General features: G+C 39.2%; 1 protein-coding gene across 1 annotated transcript in view; it reads right to left on the bottom strand.

The window, feature by feature from the left end:
- The window catches only part of plekhg4 (pleckstrin homology domain containing, family G (with RhoGef domain) member 4), a 40,604-nt gene that overhangs the window by 11,159 nt on the left and 16,697 nt on the right, over positions 1 to 12,748 (bottom strand). The window contains exons 4-13 of the mRNA XM_062989604.1: positions 11,005 to 11,169; positions 10,650 to 10,773; positions 10,210 to 10,303; positions 8,127 to 8,213; positions 7,916 to 8,032; positions 7,626 to 7,724; positions 6,771 to 6,919; positions 4,245 to 4,383; positions 3,885 to 4,007; positions 3,453 to 3,644 (exon numbers count right to left, since the gene is read on the bottom strand). Of these exons, the coding sequence (XP_062845674.1) occupies positions 3,453 to 3,644; positions 3,885 to 4,007; positions 4,245 to 4,383; positions 6,771 to 6,919; positions 7,626 to 7,724; positions 7,916 to 8,032; positions 8,127 to 8,213; positions 10,210 to 10,303; positions 10,650 to 10,773; positions 11,005 to 11,169 (1,289 nt within the window). The remainder of the gene's footprint in view (positions 1 to 3,452; positions 3,645 to 3,884; positions 4,008 to 4,244; positions 4,384 to 6,770; positions 6,920 to 7,625; positions 7,725 to 7,915; positions 8,033 to 8,126; positions 8,214 to 10,209; positions 10,304 to 10,649; positions 10,774 to 11,004; positions 11,170 to 12,748) is intronic.

Raw genomic sequence — 12,748 nt, 5'->3', positions numbered from 1 at the left:
CTGTGTAAATGCTGTGTAAAGATGACTGACTCACTAAACATATGTGTTCAGTTGGGACAAGCAACAAGTTAAAACTCGTAAAGTGTAATAAAAAGTATAATTCTAAAAGCTACTCACACAACACACTAACTAATGTTTACAGAGCAGTCCTGGTTTAAGCTCGTACCTCAGCGTGGATATATCCCTTTTCCTGCAGAAATAAACTGCTGCTAGTCCCATGAACAGAGCAGGGAGAAGCTGCAGTCATTCTTCTCTTTCCCCCTCTCTTTCACTAAATGACGGGCTTACTCAGAGAGAGGGCCCACTGGCGCCCACTCTCCTTTTTCTCCCCACCTCCCCGCTTTTCACAGGCAAATGCTAGTCTAAATACCAGATGGGCCTGCCCCAGCAACTAAAGAGAGAGGGAAGGGGAGGATGAGGAAAGAGGTTGTCCGTCGTCGGCACTACAAAGCCCCTCATCAGAATAGCCGAAAGAGAAAGAAAGAGAAAAGAAAAGAGAGTTGTAGGCTAAGGGTAAAAAATGGCAGAAGGGTGCTACCTGGACCTTGTGAACCCTTTTAGAAGAAAAAATGTAGTATTGTGATGAATGGTGTGACCTGCTTGGACCTAAATATAATTGCATGTACACAAAAACAAACACAGTGATTGACAAAATAGTGTTAAAAAGATATTTTTCAACTTCATCTCTATGCAACACTGCACAGCATTAAAATATAGATTACTAGTTTGTACTAATGTACAATTATACTGAGAAAAATAATGAATTTATTAGTTTTGTGTCAAAACTAATGGCAGATATTGGGAAAGAAAATGTTTTAGGGGAAAAAATGTTTAAAAAGAATTTTGTACAATGTTCTCTGGCTGCAACTGTGCCACCAGAGGACCAATAATGAATATTTGAAACTAAAACATTCTAACAAAAACAGAAATAAAGCAGAAATAAGTGCTACAGCTGAAAGGTGTATTGGAGAAAAGTGGAGTAACTTAGAAAAGATTCAAGTATACGTAAATGTGTCAGTAAATGCATTTGAATACACAGTGTAAATGCAAAGCTTGGGCACACTTGATGTAACTTAGCTCCACTGATTTGTCAGCAGGGAGCCTGCTAATTCTTTCAGATGGTAATAAGGTTTAATAGTGGGGTGGAGAGAAGGAAGTGGGCCAGAAAGCTAAAGACAGAAGGCTGGTGAAGCAAGTGTGTACTCCTCAGAGACATTTCGTATCAATAACCTGATCGATACTTCAACGCTTACAGTCTGCTGCACACACACACACAATGAAAGCGCACTTATATCACTATCGGCACTCAAGCCTATCATCAATCACCATATGGTGGGAGCAGAACTGCATTGTGGAAGTCACAAAATCATACAATTTGGGAACAATTTTGTAAAACTGAACATGATATTCAACACAATATCCACTGTCCTAGTAAAAATCCAGAGGAGTGTCAACCTTTTAAAACCCAGTTACTAATAAACATAAAGTAAACCTAAGACCTTTCAGTAAATGTCGAAACTGCCAACCAGTTATTCTTTATGGGATTGGTAAATAGACAGTAGAATAAAGCTATTTCCCCAGTTTATCAGGGTGTGTCAGTCCTTGGGCTGTATTAAAGTCGGCAACACTTTTTTGAAAGATCGTAAAACCTGAAACAAAAAAGAAAAGCCAATATTTGGACAGTCAAAGATGTGTAACTAATGTTATTCATGTCTTGCATATTAATGCCTATAGTTTTGGAAAGGGATGTTTAACAAGCTCATGGTCAGGTGTCCACAGACAGTTGACCAGGGTGGTTTAAGCAGGCTGGATACACTATGTGTAAGTACAGTTAGTCTGAAGCAAAATCATCTAGAAACAACAAAACAACAACAACATTTTTGGCACTAATAAATAGCCATATTATCAACGTTATTAAAGTAAAGTATGACAGAGATGTGTTTAATTGGGTTCTAGACCCTTTTCCCATTGTCCTCTTTGTGTGTGTCTTTTTTGATCTGTCTTTAGCATATTTATTCTTTTCTCTGTCTCATCTTGGTCTGGTCAGCCTGTCATTCTTTCTTTGTCCTTCCATCAAATAACTATCAAATTATTTATACTGGGTTTTTTTTCTCTGTACCCACCATCTGGACACCCCTCCACCTCTTTTAAACCACACACATGCACACACTCACACACACAGACAGAGACAGCGACAGAGAGAACCCTACCCATGACCCCACTGCCTCCAGCTATATCAAAAGTACAGTGCAGCACGCAAATTTGTTATGTGGCGTTTTCAGGGCCACAAAAAACACTGTCACTATACTCACTGATCACCACATTGAGAGCTGCAGGGCAGCGACAGAGGAATGTCAATCTTCTTCTTTGGTCCCTAGCTGGCGACTGGTTTGGGACGACTCCTTAGCCAATACGCTGCTGTGGGTGCCGCAGGATTCCGAACTTCCTTCACAATATTCCTCCACGCTTTTCGATCCATGGCTGCTGTTTTTGCCTGGTCAAGGTTAAGTCTTTGGTGCTTTAGGTCGTCTTCGATTTGCTTTGCCCACGTTTTCTTAGGCGCCGTGCGTTGGATTTTCCACTGGGTAGGTCGATCTCTCCAGAGGAGTTGGTGAGGTATTCGGTTTGCACTCATTCTACACACGTGTCCAAACCATCTCAGCCGTCGCTGCTGTATCTGCTGTTTAACGGTCGGTTGCTGTTGACAACGGGCTCGGATGACATCATGTGTGTCAGTGGGCTGATAGAACATGACAGCTTTTGTCTATTGCCTACATGTCTAGGCATGCAAAAGCAACTTGGCTAAATTCTACCCATCAAAGATCACAATCCATACAAATCCATTCCTGTTTAAATCTTGATTACTCAATGGTTATGCTATTCTAAAAGGAAAAACTCTTTCTACACTGTGCGCAGCGTACACTGCAGTGCTGTGCAATCTTGACAAATGTGTGACCCAGAGCTTTAAACTGGATCAGCTCAGCTGTTATCTCTGACATTGTCTACGAACATGAGGATCATTCTCAACATTTCATCTGCCCAGTCCAGCCTGGTCGCTAGGCAGTTCATGCAAACAACCATATTTTAACTCTGAGCTGGGTCCACAAGTCAGAGACAAGTTAACAGGTTGGGTTCTTCAACTTCTTGATGCCACACACTCGAGTGTTAAACACAACACAACTGGAAAAAGCTAGACATGCATTTTAAAAACAAAAATATGTTATATTAAATTAAATATTAAATACATCTAAATATGAAATATCTGTATGATTGTATGCAAAATGTTTATGGCCGAATAACTTTTTCAATCTTATAGTTACTTTATAAAATAGAAATGTAACACATGCATATAGCATCTTTGGCTTCTTTGCTAGTAAGCTTAGGAGTATACCAATGCTAGCATTAACTGTACTCCAAAAGGACAAAATCAGAGGTGAATTCTGGCATTTTACCTTGTCAAAAAACTCATACAGGCGCACAGTCTTGTCGATTTTCTCCTTGGTGTCCTCAACCCTCTGGGAAAAATTGTGTAGTTGGAGCCAAAAGGAGCGCACTTTGACCTCGTACACTTGCAGCTCAGTTGACTGGATATCTTCCCATTTTTCTAATCGCTTTAAAAGTGCTTCTCCACTCTTGCACTGGTACTACAATACACAGAGTAAGAACAACATCACCAATCATGAACAAGACTCCTAAGTGGTGACCCAAAATTAATTTATTATTGTAATTAAACAGTACTGTTCCTGAAAGGTAAAGGTAGAGTTACTGTGTAATGTCTGCTGAATATTTATGACCTATAATCACAATGTACAATATATTATAGTTATAATGTACGTGTAGTGATTACTGTTTAAATGACTAGATGTCAAGTAGCGTTTACATACATAAGCAGAGGTGTAGAAGTCTCTAAAAAGGGCTTGTTTGCTGCGTAGCTGCTCCAGAGAATCTTCCAATTCCCCCAGAGTCTGTAGTTTACTCTCTCCAACTTCCTCAATCCACTGACCGACCTGAAAAAAAAACCCAACACAGTCATGCTGACTTCTGCCTGTTTGACACTTTAATATTTATTAGCTTAAATTACGCATTACTGACTGACTGCTGCCAATATTTTAAAAAGCTATACGAATTGTCATTGAAGCTGCTTCTCTAAATGTAAAACCTTACAAATATGTAAATATTAACATTGTAAAATACTATGTCAATTATTTATTAAAACTGGAGTAAACCAAATGACTGGTCCTTACCTCCTTAAAGCCTGCCTCCAGGTTTTTAAACTCCAATACAAACTGCAGCTCCTGAGTGCACTTATTTGATAGCATCACCAGCTTATGGACCAGCTCATCAACATGATTATACAAGGTGCTAACGTCTTCAATAGCATCCCTGCAGTGACACAAAACATACACCAAAAAGATACGAGTTTTTAAGCATCGGGACTGAGAAACATGCTCAAAACACAAACAAATTCATTTTTCCCTTCTTAAATAGTTACTATTCTGTCTTGTAAGTCTGAGCATGGGCGTGCATGCACTATTTAGAGTAAACACTCAGGTATAGTTTTGAAACTATTGTGAATTTGTTTGACCAAACCAGCTCCAGGTTTTACTTGCGCTTTTAAGAACATTCCATAGATTGGATGATTGAGATGACATTCAAGCAACAGAACAGCAGACCCACCTCTATGATGAGGCCATTAGTTCAGATCCTCACAAGAACCAGCTGTGGCATACCTATCTGCCAGTGGGAACGGTGAATTGGACTGTGTGTTTATCTTTACCCTCCTCAGTGTAAGGCAAAATTAGTCTAGAGCTGTAATGCAGTGAATGGGCACATTGTTTGTCGTGACAGGGGTTGTTAACTAAAAGATGATTTTATCTCTACTGTAGCTCAGTAACACAATGCTAGATTGTGCTCTGATTCAACTTCCTCACAATGTTTCCTTCAAGATGACAGTCATAAGAGTTTTCCGCTTTCTGAACCATGCACAAACAATACAACAACGTCATATCTACACAAATCTCGAGTCAATCATCAAAGCCACAATTAACACACACATTCCCTAAGGCACACCCAGCCATTTAAAGGAAATTCAGGATCATGTGAACTGGAATGTGTGGGTCAGTTCTAAGGTTTATTTAGTGAGAGTTTTCATAGGCTTACCACAGACACCATGTACCAACAATACTGAAAAATAACCAATCATTTCATTACACTGGAAAAATATGTTCATGAGATGAGAAGTAGGATTCTAATGCGGTCATGAAAATTGAGCACTGGCCAAATAAGATTAAGAACTTTACCAGATTTCTTAATTGCATGGAAACCTGGTGATCTGGTAAACTTGGTCACAAATGTATATATTTTACTTATTTTACAAAAAAGGTATATTAAACTCATTGTGAAGCTTCAAAAACATCCCCTAAAACATCACCACCTCTCTGAGTTGGTGTGTAGGATATTATGCTTTTTAATACTGACATATACATGTTAAACAGTGAAAAGAAAGCAACTGCTGTGTTTATCTGCCTTTAACCTTCACTTTTCTGTCACACACACACACACACACACACACACACACACACACACACACACACACACACACACACAGTCGGGAGACAGTAAATATCTCAACAGGAATCAAATATCAAAGGCATTCCAAAGAATGAGAGCTGAATGAGAGGGGGATCTGCATGGTTGGCTAAACATAGTAAAAAGAAGCTGCTCACTCATTCACACCCTGACACACACATATCCACCTTTCCTAAGATGCCATATTAAATACTACTTTGTTCAAGAGAAACAGGGTCGAAATTAAAAGCTTGGCCTCCACATGCCTACACACACTGTACAATTATTTAAAAACCCTGTAAAAGTTCATATCCAGGATCAAGGTGAGGTGTTGACCTCAATCCCACCCTAGGGCTAAAAGCTTTGAGACATACATCCAGAAACAAGCTCACACAAATCTAAAGCTGTCTTTCACTAAGCACATAGAATGGGGTGCCTGTTCTGACAATGAGCTTAAAAGGCCCTATATAAACTGACAGGGAAATAAAAAAAGACAAAAGAAACAAAGCAAAGTGCATAAAATGACAAGAATTATGGTCCCTGACACCACCTCTTAGGCAGTGACCCTGAAAAACCCCAGCTCATGAAGATATCTTCTGACACAAGCAAAGTACATAAACATATACTGAGAAAGCATCAAAGCTATTCGGTATTATTTTACTCTCTCTGTTTATCTTCCATAGTCATATGTAATTATGAATGTTCTGATGCTTTAATCTGAATCAAGAAGCAATTCACTCCTATACTACTTAAAAAGTACATTTCTGTCTGTATGTAGGACGGGTATGTTATCGGCATCACACGAAAGACCTACATTTTGCTTTCTGTCAGGTCTGGAAATGTGACACCAAGACCTGGATTAATAGTATTGGTGGGATCATGATCATTACTTACCGTCTAGCAAGCAGCAAGAACAGACAATGGACACTATTTAAACCTCACTGCTGCCTATAAATTTTAGTCACAAGTAGCAAATGTTCACAACAGAAAGAAGAAAAAAAGAGAGGCATGCTCTAAAGTTCAGTAACGGTTTATATGATTTCATCAATAAAAAATAAAAAAACGTGTTACTGTAAGATGGTAAAAACACAAGCCGTCATTATAAGATGGTTAAATAGTAAGAAGGAAGAAATGTGAAAAACACTGCATTTAGAAAAGGTTACATTAAATGTTTGTGGTTTAAACGCATCATGTTCTCTCACCTGTAGTCCTCAGTAAGGCTGACACTTGTCTCCTCTTTGCGAAGACGAGAGAGAGCAGCTCCTCCTTCCAGCTGCAGACGCATCAGCCTGCCGTCCTCCAGTACACTCCTCATCAGCTCCTTATACATACACAGCAATGCCTGTGCCTCCTGCAGCAAATACATACCTTATTTTACACCATTAACTTTGTATAGCAAGAATCATCGGGACTGATTTACTATACATTAATACAGTAATCTGATCATTGAGAAAAGCAGACAAGCAAGTAAATAAAGCACCCTACAGGTACAATTAATGAAGAGAAATGGGCAGAGATAAAGAAGACGGGTTTAAAATATGAATTGGAGTCTAAAAATCACCCTACTCTTCATGTCTTGTTATCTTGAAGAGCGGTATTTGGGCAGGTCCCTCTTTATACATTTAGAATAATGCCCAGGAGAAAATTCCTACCCCCATCCCATCCTTCAATAAACATATCCCACTAAATAAAACAGCTTTTAGTGATTTCAAAGATGGGGTGTGACACACAACCCTCCAGGGGATTTGTCTCTCCTCATTTCCAATTCCCTATAGTGATACGGCATCCTTTCTGACCTACGCTGGCAGTCACAGGCCAAATCAGTTAAAGACCTGAAACACTAACCCTGCACTTCTTTTAACATTAAGAGCACTGACTAAAAAATAAGTGAATACATCTATCTACCACATATGAAGGCAATGGCTGCTGGGTGATTAGAGCAGAGATGCTATAAAGTAGAGGAGAGAGTATGCAGTGGGTGTTAAACAGTGCTAAAGGGGGGCTAAACTATTTATTTATCTATCACCATAAACAAAGAGCCTTGTGCTGTACTGTACCTCTGCAGTCGAAGGTAGAGCCGTTGACTCCAAACTGCAGATAGTGCTTTGCAGAAGATTTATTGCATCCTGACAATGACTGGTCAACTGCTCAACCCTCTAAAAGAAAGAAAGGTCACATGTCATTATTGACTGACTGAATTAACAATTTAGTGTCATTCCCACCACTGCCATTCATTTTTCAACATTTGTCAATATAGTAACACTCAGTCCAATCAAGCTTCTTTAAATTTAATTCAGAAAATATTACAATTATAAACTCAAAGCAAAGACGTAGTAAGTAATCTTACCTTTCTAAAACTGATCCAGCTGGTATGGCACATAGGAAAAGTGCCATCAAATTCAGTGGGAAGCTGAGAAGCAACAATGTGCTTATGAAGAGATTTCAGTGAGGTTAGCAGTTCCACCTATACATTGTAAATCAGAGTATGTTATGTTTTGGTATGTATTTTAAAATGACAGCAGTCTGTGCTTGGTTGTATTAATGCTTGCTTGTGTTACCTGAACTGCAGTGGGTTTCTCCATGCGTACTGTGGCATCTTTATCAGCCAGTAAGAGGACAGTGTGAATACAGCCAGGCATGGCTTCCTGTGTATAAAGAACACAACAAAGCTCAGCTGAAGGTACACAAATCACAAACTTCAGTTTGGTTCTTTTCAAATAAACACAGAATGCTTACACAAATCCTGAATACTGAGTATTTAAGAGGAGTTTTTTTCCAAAAGCTCAAATACAAGGCAGCTGTAAACTTTGAAATAATGAATACTTTGACTGGGAGAGAAACTCTTTTATGTCCCACTAGAAATTACACAAAGAGCGCATAACACAGCAAAGCAAAAATCTATCTCTGAGTCTCAGAGGCAGTCAGTTTTAGAGCAGATTTATTGTCTGGAAAAGGTCTCACAGTGTAAAAGAAAAATAAACGAGGACTTCATAAAATCAGAAGTCTTGAGTCTATTAAAGCACTCCACTATTTTTCTTTGGATAATGTAGCAAAGGGTCACATAGCACCCAGTGCACCCTACAGGTGCTTCATGGGGTTAAAAGTCAAGCTCTTCTGTCCTGCCAGCATGCAGTCAGGATACCATACTGTTTGGCAAATACATGACATGCCTTTCTGCAGCATGCCAAGACCCATATTTCCTTCTTCTGGCATTCAAGACATCATAGCATGCATGGGAAAATATGTAGGAACTATTTATACTCCTTGTTCCAGCTGGACCTCATTATGTAAAGGTGCACCCAACAATGGTTCTGTGTGATCTGTGAATAAAGATGCCTTACAGCAATTATAGGGCAATACAAATGTTCTTATTAGTTTGGTCTTGAAGTATTTGTTACACCACAACAAACAAGAATTCATCTCTATAGTTAACAAACTGCAAAATGCCATATTGCTTAAGCTGCTTGACTAAGGGCACGTCCTAAATTACATATTGTGATATGTGGTGGGCACAACATTTAAGTATTGTACACTCCAAAATTCAGCTGACTTCTCAAAACCAGAGAATGGTCATAATTCTTCATAATTTATTGATTTAAGGCAAGGCAATGCATTTAAGTAATCAACTGAATTATTTAATTGTTCACTGGGCAAGAGGGGTACAAAATGCAGAGACATGGACTCAAAATGTCTCATTTGTCTGCCCCTCTTAAGGTTCCAATAATTACAGCAGTGGTAAAGGGAAACAATGGGAACACTACAGGCTACCAGAACACGCTCAGGACACAGCTGAATATACAATGAAATTAAATAAGCATCATTCATCCTTATCTTTTATTGTATGGCTACTGAATCATGCAACTTAAACCATTTCACCAGCTTCAGTCAACAACAGGTGAATACCGACACCATGGTACCAACTATGCAACAAACACACAGCCAACATTTTTAGTCGAGGCTTGTACAAACTGGTCAGTTCATTCAAAAGTTAAGTATTACTCATTCCTCAACAAAAGAACCCTAATATTTGCTCAGCAAATCTTGAATTTTAAATCCTGTACAATCCTACAATAAGCTGCATAAACAAAGAGAATAAACTTTCAGCAGAATGATGAAGGAAGCCAAAACCTGTTGGATGAGTCAAAGTAATATTACATTTGCACACCAATAAATCCTAGGATTTACAGAAGGAAAGACTGTTGCACAAATTCAGCAACTGAATTAATTTTAACCTGCATTTTTCATACTTTTGGCTTTGTGTCTGAAAATCTGTGTCTGTGTTGTTAAATGACTCTGACTTGGCCAGGAATTTACAGTTCATTAAACACCTTGACTGCCTGTTCTTGCGGCTATAAAAACAAGACAAACTCAAAGTGCCTTTATCAACACAGAAATTCCATTCTTCACATAGCCACAATTTAAACACACAAAGTATAATCAGATTGGACAGACAGGATTAAGGAGAGAGTGCAAAAGAACATCAGATGATTGTATCTATGAACATCAATCGTGGTGTAAAGTATAAATTTTAGAGATGTCTCACTGGACCAGTTGCTGGTTCATTCCAACAAGCTACTAACAACATCTGCAGTAAAGAAGTAGTAAAGTAAGTAAAGAATAGTCACAGGCTTGAATTCTGACCTGTAAGATAATAAAGGTCTTGAAGAGAGCTGGAACAGATGAGCACCTGCGAGCATCCACTAGAACAGTCAAACCCAGTGCCCGCACTTCCTTCCTAAAATGCATACAAAGGTAAGTAAGCAACATTAAACATTTATAAATCAAATTATAGTGGGCTACTGGGGGTGCTTGTGTGGTGCAGCGGTAAAATACAGTAACTCTCTGTTGATATGATTTTCTTGAGGGTGGGCACCAACTTAGCCATTGTAAGGTGCACTTGTCAGTAAGCTCTCAGTACTGGTACCTAGCCTGGATAAATATGAAGGTCTACCAAAGCAGGTATGCTGACAAAAATGATCTACTGTGGTAATCCCTAAACAAATTACAGGAATCTACAAATTATGAGTAAGTAATAGAGAAAATAAAAATTCTTTATCAATACAAATCTACTGGGAGAATACCTGACAGTGCTGTAGAAGTAGATCATAATGCGCCCAAGCTCACTACTGTTGCAGTTTGGGTTAAGCCATGCAGTGTTTTGCGTTGTCACTGTTACAAGAGCTCGGCCTGACTTGTCCCGCGTCCCTAAAGACAAAACAGCAGCGTCAAAATTTGTGATCTATGTCAATAAAAATTCAAGCATTCACCCAGGAACAGCAGCAACACATGATGTTCTATATAGGGGCTTCTTAAATCGTACAAAAATGACTGTACCCGCCTCCTGTACAATTTTAAGGTGTTTAAGGCATAGCTCTGAAATGTAATTCACACCAGACACGTGTGTTGGGTTATATAAATTTAACTGAACTGTCTCACCAGGCAGGCAGAGAACTCCTGAGCTCAGGATGTCAGGGCTGATATTATGGATTTCTGTGAGAAGAGGATGACTTCCATCAGATATGTGAGATGCAGACTGAGGAACCCGAAGCTTCACTGTTGAGTCATCTGTGTTGCTGTGTCGTTTCTCTACCTGGAGAAGCTCTAAAATGGACAGGTGGGTTATTAGGTACGACAAACCAAGAGAGTGACACAATGCACACGTTTATGCACACACGCATGCCCGCACACACACACACACACACACACACAGCTGAAGTCAAAATTTCCTATTAGTCTTTTGTCAATTATTAGTAATTGGAAAAACATCATCTTAGCTGGGAAGAATAGTGACGGGAGCACCGTGGTTTGGGGTCCGCATTACTGGTACAAAGAGTAAACAACCTGCATTAAATGAGGAGACCGGAATTTAAAAAGTATAACTATAATTAGGCTATTTGACCAATCTTTTACTCCTTTTTAGCAGTCAAAACAGAGTCATGCCAACAAAGCCATCACTTCCAAGCTTTGGCAGAGAGCTCTGAGAACTTCAGTACTGCAGAGTGGAGATGGATGAAGTTTCATACTCTCAACCCTTCTGTCTGGAGGGCTAGTCTGGCAAAGCCCATGAGCAATTATTCCAGCCTTTGAGCCTACTTTAAAAAAATGTTCCATGTCTTTTGGGGATGATGTATTTACTGATTATGATTAATAAATGTAGTGTATATCAGAGCAAACATACTAAATGTCTATGAAACCAGCATCTGTGCTTGATGGTATATATTTATTTTACTCTGACGTTTACTACTCTTTGCAGTCCATCCATATGTATATGTTTATTTAACCCTATACTCTTGCATCTGCAGAGCTCATCATCTCTCTTGCTCACAGGTGGTATAGTCATCATGCACGCTTGACACAGGGTGGAATAAATTACATTTTTAAACTGCTTTTCAGGTTAAACATGTCTAAAAAGTCCCAGAGCTAACTTTACACCTCACTACCCCAGCAACAATTAAATATTTATTTTCACGTTAGCCAAAACTTCAGTATTTCTTTTGATTTAGCTATGGAGCAGGTCTACATCTTAGTGTTGGGTAATGTCAGTGACAGTGTGAAAACCACCCACCGGGAGAGAGACACAGTGGCATCCATCACAGTCACCGCCAACTCACAACAAATAAAGATAGCGCCACTGTGGTCCTGAAAACACTGCAACCCCCACATGGTGTTCAGCCATACTGTTCCCCAGCCTCAGCCCACCAACCCACAACATTACAGAACATTACTGATCAAACCTGAACAATGACAGAGCTGTAGAAAAGTAGCACACTAAACAATATGAACTCCTAGTATGATAAATACATATAATTAAATATTGTGGAACTTGTGGTCAGCTTTCTTGTGCCTGTGGGATGTGCAGATTAGGGTCTTCCAATATCCAATATTTCACATAAAGAAATATCTGACAAAAGGTCTGATTACAAAGTAAAAAAAAGAGAAAGAAGAGCACTTGGGTAGCATGGCAGTCTAAAGCACTAGTCCACCATTGCAAGGCCACCATTATTACATCATCAATATACAGGTGCAGGGTTTTAAAACAATTAAAGTGAACAGTATTTTGACTGATTATTCATACTGCACAGATAAGTCGTTTTCCATTGATCACAGATGTGTTTCAATTATCTGGCTTTTCGGTACCCAGGCTTACCTGTTACCAGTAGTATATCTGGGGAAAAAGCTG

Source organism: Trichomycterus rosablanca, chromosome 27, assembly GCF_030014385.1.
Source record: "Trichomycterus rosablanca isolate fTriRos1 chromosome 27, fTriRos1.hap1, whole genome shotgun sequence".
Taxonomy (NCBI): domain Eukaryota; kingdom Metazoa; phylum Chordata; class Actinopteri; order Siluriformes; family Trichomycteridae; genus Trichomycterus; species Trichomycterus rosablanca.
The sequence above is the reverse complement of the archived record's forward strand: the minus strand, read 5'-3'. Positions and strand labels throughout refer to the sequence as shown.